The following is a 16,708-nucleotide window of genomic DNA, read 5'->3' on the forward strand; positions in this document are numbered from 1 at the left end:
TCTGCCTCCCGAGTGCTGGGATTAAAGGCGTGCGTGCGCCACCACGCTAAGACCCATTTTCAATGAAGTGGTGCTCTGATGCGCATGGGTGTTCTGTTATACCTGGCTGAGGAACAAGGTCCCTCCCTCAACAGACGCTGCCCACTGCACTCACACAGTGAAGGGCAGACAGGGTGGGAGAACTGCTCCTTCGAAAGAGCTCCGTGAAGCGAGGCGCAACCTTACTCCAAAGCACCTGGGAGGGGCCCTGATACTGCGACATTGTCATCATCAGTGGCTGATGGGGAAAAGTGTAGCGGCTTCTCTACTAACATCAGCACCATCTACCATTCATTATAGCAGTAAGTACTTTGTGTCAGGAACCATTGTGCGGTTTGAGTGCCTTTTTCTTTACCCATTCCAATGCCCTGGAGGGAAGTTTGTTGTCCCATTTAACAGATGAGGAAAATAAGACATGAAGCAGATAACATTTTCAAAGACACCCAAGTGCTAAAGAGGCGACTGAATTCAGTCCCAAAGCTATGTGTCTCTCTGGGGGTCTTTATGCTTATCCAATGGTCTAAAAGGGAGACAGGGACATTTATTCATTCCAATGTGTCATTAGAGAAAAATTCATTTTTTAGCCATGGAGACATATGTCTCTGTGCAGAGATGTCACCAGCCAGCACATTATTAAGACATTAGGTGAACAGCAAACCCATTAACGGGCCGTGCAATCTTAGAATGACATTACTGTAGGCTGAACCGGTCCATCACAAAAGCCCCAAGGACGAAATGGAAAATCAGTCCTCTCACAAGCTGGCCCTGCTCAGCCACGCCTGTGTTCGGCTGAGACATTGCTGAAGGCATGTTAGAGCCAGGCCTTGTCATTTCTGGTCCCTTAAGAGGCAGCAATGTCAACCTCAGTCCTCCCATGGCAGCCCCCTCCCTCTGCCCACTTCCCCTGTGGCAGCACCATCAGCCTCCCAGCTGCCAGCGGAATGGCTCTGCAGGGCTCAGTTTCCTCTGCTTGCTTGCTCATCATGGAAGCTGCCTGTATCGTGGGCTCAGCCCAGCCGCTCTCAATGAGCCCTTTGACCAGGGTGCCAGGGGTCATCTTGGGCTATGGGTAAAAGTCATGGTGCAGGCTGGCACAGACCCTTGGCTATTTCCTAGCTCACCCTGGACGACAAAACAGCCTTGTGACTGTTTGCATGCCTGCTTTCTGCTTTTCCTGGGTTTCCTACACATTAAAAGATAGAGTTGTTTTTTTTGTTTTTTTTTTTAAGAGTTCAATATCTTGCGTTTTGACAAGCATTTTTATAAGTGTGTAGTCAACCACCCAACATATAGGGCATTTCCAAGCCCCTAAAAAGTTCACCTTTCCAACCAATGTCTACATCCAACTGAGGTCTGCATCCTATCAACAGAGATTTGTTCTTGCACGAATCCTTGCGTAATTACTTCTTAAGCATAATTAGAAGACTCTAGATAACTACCCACAAGGCTGTTGGTGATGAAGACTACTTTTAATTATATTTATGCCCTGACATTAAAATGCTCATTATACAAAGTATGAAAAAAAGCATTCAAGTAAATTAAAATCGTCCATGGTCTTCCTAGCCATTGCTGAAGCGCCAATGTGTTTCCGTCAAGCCTAGGACCTATGCTTAAAATTTATCACAATTCCTGGGTGTGGCATTAGCTTCTCTCTCTCTCTCTCTCTCTCTCTCTCTCTTTCCCTTTCTCTCCCCCAACTCCCTCCTCCTCATCCTTCTGCTCTCCCCCCTCCTCCAACCTTGCTGCTTACTTCAGAGCAGCGTCTAGAGTTGCCCTTGCAAGTTAGCTCAACCAAAAATCAACTGATGATTCAAGGACCAACCCTTGTGGCCCAGTTGAAGCTGAGGTGTCCTCGTTCATCCTGATCATCCCTGGAGAAGGCCTGGCTCTCCTTGCGCCCAGTGGCAGCCATGTGGGCTTCTCATAGTGTCTCAGCTTCACCACTCAGGATAAAGGCTGGCTTCTAGAATCACCCAGGTGAAGAGTGCATCAGCTGTCAAGGCGGCTCATCCCTAACATAGGCCTCAGCTCTAACAATGATCCCTCTAGCCACTCAAAGAAAAAGCAGCAGCAGACATGCTGTTAATCTGACTTAGGTAAAAATTCCATTTCTTTAAAAATGACCCATTAATGCCATTCTTAATTAGAGATGGACTTTTCCAGAGATCCAAAGAATATGAGGGTGTCTGCTTCTGAGCCTAGGTGATTGATGCTAGGTCATCAGCAGGGCCAGTGATCAGGGTTAATGCAGATTTGAAGATGCTGCCATGTGTGTGTGTGTGTGTGTGTGTGTGTGTACCTGAGCACCCACACATAGAATATGATAAAATTTATATAAGTTGAGTGCAATAGCTACTGCCCCTCCCAACCCCCAAGTAGCCACTGCTATAAGTATAAACCTGGACAACTAACATGGCCCTGCTTTAAAGGAGGGGTGAGCAGGGAGAGAGGATGGAGAGATGGCCCAGTGGTTCTTAAGAGCACTGACTGCCCTTCCAAAAGACCCAAGTTCAATTCCCAGCGCCCACATGGTGGCTCTCAATCATCATAACACCACTTCAAGAAGATCCAACATCCCGTTCTGTCTTCTGCCGACCCTGCACACACATGGTGCATAGATGTATGTGCTGCAGGCAAAACACCGATACACATGGAAAACATTCCATTTAAATTAGGTAATACAGAATGTCCCATTTTAATTCCTTTAACGTGTACATCGGTGGTACTAAATCCACGCAGGCTGCTTTACAGCCATCACTACAGCCATCTTGAGTGCTTTGCATTTAAAAATGGACTCCTTGCCCATGAAACATTCTTCACTCTCCCTCATTCTATCCACCTGGTATTTGAAACAAGATTTCTCGCTGTGGAGCTGTACAGAACCGCTAGCTCCACTTCTTGGCACAAGGATTACGGGTGTGTACCTCTGCTCTGACCATGTGCTCTCAGGTCTTCATGCTTGCATGGAAAGAGCCCCTGAGTTCATTCTGTTTTCTGTCTCTATGGATTAAATAACTCCAGTAGTTCAATGAGGAGTTACTGATGGAAACATCTGTCCCTTTGTAGAATGTCCTTAGGGTTCATCCATGTTTTAAAATGTGAGCATTCCCTTCATTTAAAAAAAAAAATTTTTTTAATGTGTGCTGGGAATTGAACCCAGGTCCTCTTGAAGAGGAGCCACTGCTCTTAATACTGAGCCATCCCTCTACCCCCTCCCTTGTTTTTTAATTTGTTCTTTTTTTTTTCCCCAACACTGTGGGTTGAGCCCAGGGCCTTATGAATGAATGCCAGGCATGTACTCCTCTACCACTGAGCTATACCTCCAGCCCTTCATTTTCCGAAGTAACATTCTATTATATGTAAACACCACATTTTGACCAGCCATTCATCTGTCTGTAGAAGCAAAAGTTCAGAATTAAAAGCAATATTCCCATACTTTATCAATCAGACCATGACCATTGGAGCATGGCCCTTGCACCTAAAACGTCTTATAAACACCTAAAGCTGAACCCCAGTGACCCACAGCACATTCTAGAAATAGCCAGTCTCACAAAAAGCTACTGATGCTATAAAAGTCACTACTCGGCGAGAAAGCCATGAGTCCACCATCCATCAGGTATGGACTCTACATAAATGGCTTGCAGGAAAGCATCAAATCACTATAAAAAGAACACCCTCCCTCTTCCAGTAGCAAGATCCTCACTCTAGGAATTCTTCAGACACCATCTACTTTGTCTTTGAAGGTGTGGTCTCTATCTGGGGCTCAGAGCTTGATGATTGACCCAGAGAGACACAGCAATCTTCCTGTCTCCTCCTCCACAGTGCTGGGATTAAAAGCAGGCCATCACCCAACGTGGCTTTTACTCACTGAGACAAACTCCTAGCCTCTTTCTCTCCCACCTCTCCACGCCACCCCCTCTCTGTATCCCTGGCTGTCCTAGAAGGAGCTCTGTAGACCAGGCTGGCCTCAAACTCAGAGATCTGCCTGCCTGTCTCCCAAAACATGGGATTAAAGGTGTGCACCACCACTGCCCTGAATTGGCAGAAATCTTGACAAGGCTTAAATCTGAGAGGCCTTGTGGGTTTGTTGTTGTTGTTGTTTGTTTTATTTGTTTGTCTTGTAGTATAAGGGATTGAACACAGGCTCTCAATACAGTCTAGCAAGCCCTGTACCTGCCCTCCCTAGTCATGTCTCTTGTGCATCTTAAAATGAAGGTTTTTTCCATGTTTGTTGAGTTTCCTTCATTCTGTAATTCAAGCCTGTCACTTGCCCTTTGTCTAATACATCACAGGCTGGTGTCTTCTATTGTTATTTTCTCCTGTCTTACTGTTAGTCCTGTCCTCAGAGGCACAATGTTTCCAGTCTTGATGGAACCCAACTGGAAATGGTGTTTTCAAGCATTCCCATGGAAGATGGATCAACAGGAGACAAAAGCCACCTGTTTTGTTTTGTTTTGTTTCTTGACAAAGCTGTGCCACCAAGGTAAGCTGGGTGACTTTGCACAAGACATCTAACTTATGAGACCTTATTATCCTTGAGAGTAGAGAGAAGAAATGGAGAAAGGCCCGCCCATCATGTAGGATTTTGGATGTAAAGCAAAAATGGCGGTCCCAGGTACCTCTGCTTAGCATATCTGTCAGCATGGTCATCCCTTTGGTCAGGGCCCAGGACAGACACTGAGTACAAAAGATGGTTGATCCTATTCCTGAATTGCTGATGAGGAAGCTAATTCCTAGCCAGGCTATAGAAAGAACCCAAGCTGGCTGGTTCCCACTAAGATGACTTGTTCACCCCCCACCCCATAGCACCATCCATTCCCACCACCCACCCTGGCTTTGGTTGCACACTGGTTTCAGGTGCCTGGGTCAGGGGATAAACTAGCCTTGCCAATCACTCCACAAGCTGTAAGAGCTTGGAAACCCTTGGAGAGCGTCCAGTCCAGCTCTTCCTATTTACAGATGGTAAAAACTAAAGCTGAGGGAGGTAGAGAGGCCTGCCCAAATTCACACAGCAACAGAGCCCGAATCAGTTCTGATGGCCAACTCCCCACCCCCACACACTCCAGAAAAGTCCTTGCTGAAGCAGAAGGACAGTGTGGCCGATGCCCGGCACCACCCACGCTTTTCCAGAACACTCAACTCCGTTCTCCAAGAGTGCTGTCTGGAGACGACATCAGTAGCAGTTCTAGTGAGTAACTTCCGGATGGTCAGATGGGTTTCCTGTCTTTACCAGCTGTCAGGCGCAGACTTGCCAGCCCGGCCACACACTCTCGGGGGTCCAGTGTCAACAGAAGACCCAGTTATTAGATGGGCACACTCCCTGCACCTCCCAGACTGAAGGAGCATAGGCTTGTTGTTTGTCAGGAACACTCATGCAGACCAGCACTTCCAAGCACCAAGACACACATTTTCTGCCTTTGCCTCAAAGGACCTTTCCATCTTGTTTTGTGATAGAATATACAAGTGACAGGGGCAGAAATCAAAATAAAGATTTGCCCATACTTGGACAAATCTTAGACGACCCTCCTTTTTGGAAAGGAAGACTGTGGGTTAATGTTGAGCTCCACACACCTAGGAGGGAATCCTTGCAAATGTCTGGCCTCCTTCGCTGCCTCTCACAGCTAACCAAGGGCTGTTTCCCAAGACTGAAACCTCAAACCAGAAGAGGAAGCCAGATGATTATCCACGAGTCTGTTCTTATATGAGTTATCACCAGTGTGGGAAAGTATAATCAGGGCGCCTATACACACCACTGCTACCATTTCAGCATTGTTCCAGACCTCAGCGAGACTCCTAGCCTATCACTGTTTATTGCCTGGAAGCATAGGCTCATGGGCTGCTGGACATTTGTGTGTGTGTGAATGATACATGTGATGGCTCTCAAGTTCAGTGCAAACCTGTGAGCTTTCACTGCATGCTGAAGTTCTCCACCTGGGGAAACAGAACTGAATAAGATAGTGACTGTACACACCAGGGGCTGGAGAGATGGCTCAGTGGTTAAGAGCACTGGCTGCTCTTCTAGAGGATCAGAGTTCAATTCCCAGCAACCACAGGCCAGCTCGCGGCTGCCTTTAACTCCAGTCCCCTCACACAGACATACATGCAAGCAAAATACCAGTTCGCATAAAAAGGAAAAAGGAATTATCGAGACTGTGTGCTCCATAGAGACTGTGCTCAAGAGGCTCACAGATCTGTCAGGTAAGGAAGTAACCGGCATCCACTGGGATGAATACTTAACAAAAGTAACAATAAGGGACAAAGCATCCTGGGGTAGGAGAACACTTGTAGTGGAGCTCTGAATTTTCCCACTATCTTCTTCTGTGCTTCCATTCTAGAAGTTTCTTTCGTGCATGGGTTGTGAGAAGCTAGGAGGTACTGGCAAGCATGATGTCATTTTGAGAGATCTTAAGGTGAAGTCTGTACAAGTGTTCTTGTAATTTAGGGATGATCCTTCGCACAAGTTATAAGTGAAGAAAGCTGGGCCGGGCATGGTGGTGCTGCCTGAAATCTCAGTACCCAAGAAGCTAAGGGTCAGCTTGGAGTGGATCAGCCTAGGCTACATCCCAAGACTCTGTCTCAAAAACCTACAAACAAGAACTTAGAAGCATGAATTAAGTGCCCAGAGTCCTGTGACTTGACAAGCCTATTCGGTTGTCCCTTCCCTGGTCCCAGCCAGGCCCACATAGGATATAGGTACACAGCCTATGCATGAGATCTACATAGGATTCAGGCCTGCTCTACACAGCCTACTCCAAACTCACCTCTGAGCAGCAACAACCGAATCCAGTCTGCTTAGAACAGAGGTTGGAGGGCAAGTTCTAGTTCATAGGCAAACTCAGAGGACAGGAAGCACCGCTTGTTCCAGAAGGTTCTCTGTCCAGTCCAAACACTGGCCACAGACTCATTTCTTAAAAACAGGGTATTGTATAGACCAGGTGGCTTCCAACTTGCAGTGTACACTAGGATGACCTTGAACTCCTGATCTTTCTGCCTGAAGTACGGGGATTACAGGCATGCACCACCCAGGATAGGCAGCCTTCTTTAAGGGTGCTGCAATCCAAGCCGGGCGTGGTGGCGCACGCCTTTAATCCCAGCACTCGGGAGGCAGAGGCAGGTGGATTTCTGAGTTCGAGGCCAGCCTGGTCTACAAAGTNGCCAGCCTGGTCTACAAAGTAAGTTCCAGGACAGCCAGGGCTATACAGAGAAACCCTGTCTCGAAAAACCAAAAAAAAAAAAAAAAAAAAAGGGTACTGCAATCCTAAAGTCTTGGGGGGTGCCAGCCCCACTGTGTTGTCTGCCTGCCTGCCTCCCTGCCGTCTGTCTGTCTGTCTGTGAAACACATGTGCCATCTCCAGCCAATGCTCTCTACCACTGCACATCTGTCTTTGTGCTTTCTTATTCTTACTTAGTCCCTCAAGGTTATCCCTGGAACCTTTCTCTCTGACAAAGCAAAACAAGGTCAAGACCAGACCCCCATCCAGAAGTGGTTGTCTGTAGATGGCCTAGAGCCATAGAACAGCGGTGTGTCACTTTCAGAAACTTTGTCCCTTTACTCTCCTGCTCTTCCCAGATCATTACGTGTGTGTCTGAGGGCGTATGGTACAGTGAACATCACAGAGGAAGGCCTGTATCCTCTGGAAGGTGCGAATGGTCTAGAGTCAATGGCACTTGGAGTTGGAAAGTCCAAGTTCACATCTCATCCTTATCCCCAAAATAGGTGACTGTGGGCAAGTTTATTCAATTTTCTATGCCTCTGTTTTCTCATTTCGAAAGTAGGAACAATCACCCCAATTTATAGAATTCAGACATTAAGTCAGTTAGCACATAGTGTCTCTCACCTTACAAGCCTCTTCCACATCAAGATACTGCTGTCAGACCACCGGATGAAGTTAAATAAACTTTGTGCCATGTACTGAGCACATCCTTGTAAAACACGCAAAAAATAAAATAAAATAAAATAAAATAAAATGATATCTGTTACACTTAGTGTGTGTGAAGTCAGGAGACAAATTGTGGAGGTTGGTCCTCTCCTTCCACCAGCTGGGTCTTGGGAATTGAATTTATGTTTTCAGTCTTGGAGGCATGCATGCTTACTTACTGAGCCATCTCCCTGGCTCTGTAAGTCACAATCTTGATAAAAAGACTTTTATATTTTGTGTCTTCTAGGATGGGTAGATCATGCATAACTGCTATGTCACAAATAACTGGCAGTTTTTTTTTAATCTATTTCCATTCAAAACAAAACCAAGCAAATGAGAATCAAATGGCTAACACCTTAAAAAATACAGCACTTATATTCTTACAATTCACTGAAATGTAAATGCTTAAAAATATGGACATGTGGGGCTGGAGAGATAGCTCAGCGGTTAAGAGCACTGTCTGCTCTTCCAGGGGTCCTGAGTTCAATTCCCAGCAACCACATGGTGGCTCACAACCATCTGTAATGAGATCTGATGCCCTCTTCTGGTGTGTCGGAAGACAGCTACAGTGTACTCATATGCATAAAATAAATAATTCTTTAAAAAAGATTTGTTTTTATTATTTTCACTTATGTGTATGAATGTGCACACTTGTGGAGGCCAGAGAAGGTGTGGGGTCCTCGGAAGCTGGAGTTATAGTCCAGTGGTTCTCAACCTTCCTGATTCTGCAACCCCTTCACATGCTTCCTCCATGTTGTGGTGACCTCTACAATAACATCATTTTCATTGCTACTTCATAACTATTATTTTGCTTCTGTTATGAATCCTAATGTAAATATCTGATATGCTTACCCCTATGAAAGGGTTGTTCAACCCCCAAAGGGGCCAAGACCCCCAGGTTGAGAATCACAGTTATAGGCAGATGTGTGCCAATTGATGTGAGTACTGGGATTCGAACTCACGTCCTCTGGAAGCAGAGCAAGTGCTCTTAACCTCTGAACCATCTCTCCAACCCCCAGTATATATACTTTAGCTAGATGACAGGATTTTTGAATGTTTTCATCACAGGGGAATGATAAATGTTGGAGCATCTACATGGGTTTTGCCTGATTTGAACATTTTAATGCACATATATGTATGAATATATATACATATATATGTGTATATATATATATATATACACACACATATATATAAAAAAAGAGAATAAAGAACGGGAGGTATAGGGAAGGAAGGGCAGGCCATGCATGGTGGGTACCAGGAACTGTAGGAGGCTCAAGATTTGCAAGATATATATATATATATATATATATATATATATATATATATATATATCATGAGTCCCCTAAATATGTTCATGTGTGTGCACGGACGGGTACACAGTGCTGGGATCTGCTCTAGTTTAGATCTGGAATGTTCTCCAAAGGCCCATAAACTGAAGGTCTGGTTCTGAGCCTGGCACTACTGGAACGTGGTCAAGTCCTGAGGCTAAGTAAGGAGGGGAATTGAGGGTCAGTCACTTCCCTGAAGACACTGGGACTCTGGCCCTGCCATCTCGCTTAGCTTCCTGGCCACTATGAAGCCAGCAGCTTCTTACCACCTTCCACTATAGTGTGCTATCTCACTATAGTCCACTATAGTGTGCTATCTCACTATAGTCCACTATAGTGTGCTATCTCACTATAGTCCACTATAGTGTGCTATCTCACTATAGTCCAGAATAGTGAGGCCCACTGACCATACACCACTAAACTTGTGAGTCAATAAATCTTTTCTCTTTTAATTTATCACAGATTTTTAATGTAGCAATAGAGAACGAAGTAACATACCGACTGATGCAGGGTATCAGGCACGTCAAGTAAATACTTGACCACTGAGCTACAACAAGCCAGCCTCAAATAAATATCTATTTTAAGTAACAACTGGCAACTTTTCATTAACTTGAGGTTGGGGAGGATGTACATAGGTCATGTGGGAAAGAACAGAACAGGAACTTGTGTAAAATGAATAATCCCAACCATGTAAACAAGTGCATGAAACAGGTATCAGGATAATATTTGTTATAGCTAGCTATATTTTCAGATTCTCTAGAAGGGGCATAGCACCAATAAAGGAAAATAAGGATCATTTCTTAAAAATTAAGTTTTCTTTGAATTGGGGACTAACATATAACAAGCACTGTACTTAAGCTATGAGGCATAAGTTTTATTTATTTATTTATTTAGTCTCTTTTCCTAAATCAAGAGGCAAAGGGGGTAGGGAAATTGGTTAGGGGATAAAATGCACCTTGCCATGCAAAGGGGAAGACTTGAGTTCCAGTCTCCTGAACCTACTACATATGGCCAGACATGGTGGCACCCAACTGTCACCCCAGCATTCTTAGGGTGAGATGGGAGTCAAAGATAAAATGACCCTGAAAACTCCCAGGCCAGCTGGCCTGGCACACACAGTGCAGTGGTGAGCAAGCTGAGTCGAGAGGCGAGAGCTCGCACCTGAAGCTGTCCTCTGACCTCCACACACGTGCCTGGCATGCGTGGGTGCCCCTGACACACCCCACACAACCATAAACACATATATCATACATACACATGCAAACAAAATAAAGAAGCAGTGAAGAATCGAGGAAAGGAGAAAAATTGGGCAACCCTCATTCAAATTAATTTCCACGGTGAAGTGGGCGTTTTTTTTTTGTTGTTGTTGTTTTGTTTTTTTCCAGAGTATGTGAGTGTGCGCATGCACTACGAAAAGCTCCAGTTGAAGGTTAACTGAGGGTCAGAGCTGGGCTAGGGCATTGCTCTAGTCAGTGCTCAGAGCTCAGTGCTCTTTCAGAGTCGCTGGCCAAGAGTGACAAACAGCAGAGATCCAGAAAGAAAGCAAATGGAAAGGACCAAGGATTTGACCAAGTGGCAAATCATAGTATCCGGGTAAACTGTAACACGACACCAGGAGCTTTGGCGGGTTTTATTCAGATGTTTGTTCTTTTGTTTGTCTGTTTGTTTTTTGTTTTTCAGGACACAGTTTCTCCATGTAGCCTTGGCTGTCCTGGAACTCACTCTGTAGACCAGGTTGGCCTCAAATTCAGAGACTCTCACCTGCTTTTGCCTCCTGAGTGCTGGGATTAAAGGCACGGGCTACCGCACAGCTCAAAATTTTGTTCTTTGGGGAGGGGGGATTGTTTGCTTGTTTTGTTTTGTAGTTATGGGGATCAAGCCTCAGTGGTTCTACCACTGAGCTAATCTCAAGCCCCAAAGAAGGATATGAATGGGAAGCAGAGAAGGGGTGATCCCATCCACCCCACCCACCCCTGCCTCTCCCCTTCTCCTTCTTCAGATCTTCTGTGAAGTAATGTTAATTTCTTGTTTTTAATTGCTATGAAAGAACAACACTGAGACAGCCTGAATCACTGAACTGTGAGCAGCAAGAGATAGAAAACAGGCTCTACCCACGGGGGCCTCTTCCAAAAGAGAGTAAAGAACGGGAGGTATAGGGAAGGAAGGGCAGGCCATGCATGGTGGGTACCAGGAACTGTAGGAGGCTCAAGATTTGCAAGAGAGGTCACTATGACTCTGTCTGTGTGTGTATGTGTGTGTGTGACAGAGAAAGACAGATAGAAACAGAGACACACACACACACACACAGATGAAACTGAGACAGACAAAACCAGAGAGACAGGCAAACAGGCAGATTTCTGCAAAGGTGAGTCTTTGCACCTCAAGGAGAGTCATCCTGGCCCTGCAATACCTCTGCTCCAATTATAACAGTTGTGCAGAATATATTGGATGCACTGAGCCCAATTTCAAAAGCTGGACACCACTGCTCTCTCTACAGGGAACATTCTCCATCACAAAGTAGGGAGGGAACATAAGCTGAGGACACAGAGGAATTAGGCAGGGCAGCTTTGGCTTCAGTGGGGCCAGCAAACCCAGACCACACTGTGGTGGGGAAATCCTCTCTAGTCTCTTTATGCTTCCTGGCCAGCTGCCCTCAGTCTCTGGAGGCACCCTTCTCAGGAAATTTGATCTGGCCTCAGTGGGGAAGTGGGACACTCTCACGCCTCTGACCTTGGTGAGAGGAGTAGGTTAAATCTTTAATATCTATCTATCTATCTATCTATCTATCTATCTATCTATCTATCTATCTATCTATCATCTATCATCTATCTATCTATCTATCTATCTATCTATCTNTCTATCTATCTATCTATCTATCTATCTATCTATCTATCTATCATCTATCATCTATCTATCTATCTATCTATCTATCTATCTATCTATCTATCTATTTATTTGATGTATGTGAGTACACTGTCTCTGTCTTCAGACACACCAAAACAGGGTATTGGATCCCCATTTCAGATGGTTGTGAGCCACCATATGGTTGCTAGGAATTGAACTCAGGACCTCTGGAAGAACAGTCAGTGCTCTTAACTGCTGAGCCATCTCTCTCCAGACCAAGTTAAATCTTAATTATATAATCCCAACCAAAAGATAGTGGGATCCACCTTTGTAGAAAACTTGTCTGGTGACTGTCCCTCTCCAGGACAAAGTACTTTTCATCATGACTCTTGTCACTCCATGTTTAGAGATATAATCAAGACTATATGGCAGAAAATGGTAGCACACACCTTTGGTCCCAGAGGGAGGCAGAGGCAGGCGGATCTCTGAGCTGAAGGCTAGCCTGGTCTACAGAGAGTTTCAGGACAGCCAGGGCTACACAGAAAAGTCCTGTCTTAGAAAAACAAACAAAGAAACAAACACAGTATAGGAAGTAATCTGTGACCCTTTGGGAGCCATTTAAGAAAGTGATCATGGTTTAGAACTTAGTGAATGCACAGCTTGGATGGGTCAGAGAACAGCTCAAGCTGGTGTGGATTTTCACACGCTTGAAGCCCACCACTCCAGAGGCAAAGGCGGGAATATGAAGAAGCATTCAAGGCTAACTTGGGATGTAGTATAACCCTTGTCTCAAAAGGAGAAGAAGAGGAAGAAGAGAGCTGTTTAGTGGGTCATAGCCAGGTCAAGGTCGCATGCCTGTTTGGGCTGTGGTGAGAGGAGGTGCCAACAGGCAGAGAGGAGAAGCTCCCCAAGGGCCCGAGATGGCCAGGCTCTTCTGTGCACTGCTGTGCAAGCCTAGAGCCTCTTAGGAAGCTCCTGACCCCATTGCTTGGCTTTTGAAGGGAACAGCAGACCCGGGAGGTGGGTGGGTGTCTCACCATTTTATAGAGAAATAGAACTCAGAGACATGAGCCCACTTGTCTAAGGCCGTAAAGCTGTGAAGGGCTCTTGAGTTGGGACCCACGGACCCCACCCAGGTCTAGGATCCCACTGTGCCCTCCGAGAAAGACAAAGGGCCTTTGGTCTCCTATCAGACAAAGGCAGCAGATAGACTGAGCCAAGCCAGATAACCGAGTTATGGAGGACAAAGGTAATGTAGAGACTGACAAGAGGAAAAATGAAGATCTCTGTGGAGCTGGCAAGGGTTGAGGACACAGTCTGAGGATAAGGCACAGTTCAAGGATCTGAGTTTATAACAGATTGCATCACGAAGGTAGGTGGTCAAAGGTCACCTTTATCTCCAGCTCATAGGCAGCTTCTGGTTCTATATGTCCTTACTATGCATCAGTTCATAAAATGCCTGCTGGCATCTAATGATAGACATTCTCCTGAGAAAGTTGGAGAAGGGAGATTGGGGTGGTGTCGGGGGCCACTGGTGTCACCTTGTCTTATTCCACCAATCACCCTGGACGGGTCACTTAGAAAATTAGGTGAAAGAAGAACAATCTGTAGGAAGTCCATAACGCCACCTTTTCTCTTTTCTTTTTTTTAGATATCCCCTCCCTATGTAGATAGCCTCTTCCCATGCGGCAGTAGCTAACCTGTAAGTCACTATGTAGCCCAGGGTATTCTCTTCTCCCATCCCTTTTCATCATCTAGGGAAGAGAATGCTAACAGCTCTGCAGCCCCTCACTCTTCACTAAGGCAAGACCACACTGAAAGGCAGGCAGGCAGGCAGGCAGGCAGGCAAGCTAGGCCCCCCTGGAGAGCAGAGACAACTCCAGAGACCAGTCTCTGCAAGGGGCCAGCTCCCACCCAGCACTAAATGTGCTTTTCCTGTGCTGGAGCCAACTCCCCAGAGGAGCCCTCCATCACGGCCTTTCTATGAATCATTTAGGATTAGTTCCTGCTCTGTTTGCATCTGGGGAAATAAAAACATTATTAAAGAGAATTGGAATTTTGTGGTGCATCCAAAAATAGCCCCCAGTCAGACTGACTTCCACATCCTTCTCTTTTAGCCAGCTCTTCCAACAGGAGCACACCAAGAACCCCTCCCCTAATTCTCAGACCCCCTAAGTAAGTTACCACATTATCTACTAGATGTAATATGGTGGCCTGGGGCTGCTAATTCTGGCCCATACTGATGGACCTGTCCTAACTCCTTCCCGGCTGCAGGTGCTCCTGCAATCACATGCTTCTGTCAAATGATCTGCAGCTTCAGCCTGCTCCCTCTGCAGAGAGGGGTGGGGAAGCACAGACAGAATAAAAGAGCTCTATGGCTCTTTCTACCTCCCAACAGGCAAAGCCCAAGTCGAGTCACCTTTCAGAGTCCCCACTGGTTATGGGTCCAGCCTCTGAGGACATCTCCCCTCTCCCCATTTGCTCCACCCAAGAGAATTAATGCTAGCTGAGAGGGCCTGCTGACACCTCTATAGGAATCATAGTGTGGCTGTGTAACCAACTGACCTGGGAAGGAGATGCAAGGCAAAAAGTTAAGTCTTTGTCTTCTAAATAGGGGGCTCACCAACTGCTGAGTCTTTTCAGCATGCTCTCTGTGCTAACAAACTTTGTGACTCATGGTCTGTTCACAGAGGCAGCCAGCAGCCTTAGAAATGGGTTAAATTGGGAACATACACTTCTAGATCACTCACCCCTCAGGTGCAGCCCGAGCCCCTACCCTGCAGTAGGAGACGGAGAACAGGGCTCCAATTCTTCTGCTGGCCTCAGAATAACTACCAGAGACCTGGGCTCTAGTAAACTGTGTCCACAGGAATACACGCACACATGTACCCTTGGTAGAGAGCCGATTCCTACACTAGTCCACTCTTTTGATCTGCAAAGTGGGACCCCAGGAGCGCTTTCCTCATCTACGCTGCCTGTAGAACCCGAGAAATTCTTGGCAAATGAGCAGGCAGAGCCTTGAACCGTGAGGGTCTCGGAGCTGCCACACATTCGTGGGGGCGGTGGCTGCGTAATTGGGAGAAACCCTCGAAGCAGCATCTTTCCCTATCAGCCCTCCATAGGACCAATCTGGAAGTTGGGGAGCCTGCATACCATTAGCAGCAGTGTTAGGTAGAGGCCAAGTCCACCCAGCTCAGAGATGAACCTCCAGCGCCGGCTCGCTCGCCAGCTCCTGCACTGCCGGCGCCGCCTCCCACATCCAAGGAGCCCGGCAGCAGACTGGCAGTGAGCAGCTCTCCTCTACCCTGGACCACTTTCGCGCATCAAACTCCCAAGCACAAGCCTCTTTGTTAATTCTGCAAATACTGTCATACGATCACCTCCAACACTGTCGGCTCAGCTCCGGAGATACTCGCTTTTTCCAAAGCCGGGTGCCTCTAAGCCATCAGAGTCCCTACCTGGCGACGGACCACCGCCCCTAGCGCCTGCACACGCCTGCCCGAGGGATCTCAGGGGACCAGAGAGTCCCCCGGCCTGAGGCATCTTTGTCCTCTCCGCACAGACGCACGCACAGGCGACTGAACCAGCCTAGCCTGGCACCAAGTCGGCATTCTCGCTTTTGCGACGGGGGCCACTCCGGGGGGACAAAGGTCCGCATCTGGAAGTTTGCGGGCCCGAGCCGGGGCGCCAAGCCCTACCTTACCGTACATCTCGGCGGGGAGGCCGGCGTAGCCGCGTCGCTGGCTGCTAGTCCTGGCCGCGCCTGCCTTTCATTCACAGCCCGGCGGGCTCAGGCAGCTGCGGGCGGAGACCCGGGCGCCTCGGGAGCAGCCGATGGGGGGCCGGCGGCGGGCGGGACAGAGCCGGACGCCACCCGCCCATTCAGCGCCGAGGTTGGCTGCCGCCTCCTGCTCTGGTCCGCAAGCTAGGCGGCGCGCAGGGGGCGGAGCTGTGTTCTGCCACGCCCCTCCCCCTTGGCCACTGGCGGGCTGCCTCAAGAGCCCCGCCTCCATCCCGGACCCTCTCTACCCTTCCCCAGTATGGGGCGAGCCTTTTACCTACCTGACGCCCCAGGAAGCCCAGGTTCTTCGGTCACTCAGTAGATCATCCATCCAAATTCCATCTCCTGGCTCAGCTCTTACGCGGATCGCTGACGTGTCCTTCAAACTGATGACACACACACACACACCCCACGCCAGGTCAGCCGGGCGCTGGAAGCTGCAGGTGTGCTCCATTCAGGCTGCTCAGACGAACCTGCTTAGGGAACCTAAGGAGCAAAATTGAGGCATAACCCTCTTCTTTCTGCGGGCCCCCAAACTCTAAGTGTTTGCTACCTGGGTCAGGTATTCAGGAAATACAGCACACTCCCAACCTCCAAGGCTGCAGGAAGTCCGCTTGATTTTTCCTCTCCAGTTTTATTTGTGTAATCTGCAAGCTTTGCAGCCAGCATCCCCCTCCAGTGATGTCCCAGAGCTGATTTGAATTCGGTCTCTTCCACTTGATCTGACAGAGTGAGAAGCAGACACAAAGGGACTTAAACCCCAGGCCAACGCCCCAGCCCTGGAGATCTCTGCC

The 16,708-nt window shown here is 47.4% G+C and overlaps 1 protein-coding gene across 2 annotated transcripts in view; it reads right to left on the bottom strand.

Moving 5' to 3' along the window:
* Positions 1-16,215, bottom strand: part of Efr3b (EFR3 homolog B) — a 74,527-nt gene extending 58,312 nt beyond the window's left edge. Inside the window, exon 1 of one of the 2 annotated variants that reach the window (XM_021179469.2) lies at positions 16,196-16,215. Coding sequence is in view for 1 of the 2 variants with exons in the window: in XM_029484966.1 (XP_029340826.1) it covers positions 15,837-15,843 (7 nt within the window). In the remaining variant the exon portion in view is untranslated. Of the gene's footprint in view, positions 1-15,836; positions 16,040-16,195 lie in introns of those variants that run through there. The other variant, XM_029484966.1, reaches the window with a different exon arrangement.
* Positions 16,216-16,708: the final 493 nt, after the last annotated feature.

The sequence above is a fragment of the Mus caroli genome, chromosome 12 (assembly GCF_900094665.2).
Source record: "Mus caroli chromosome 12, CAROLI_EIJ_v1.1, whole genome shotgun sequence".
NCBI classification, from domain to species: Eukaryota; Metazoa; Chordata; class Mammalia; order Rodentia; family Muridae; genus Mus; species Mus caroli.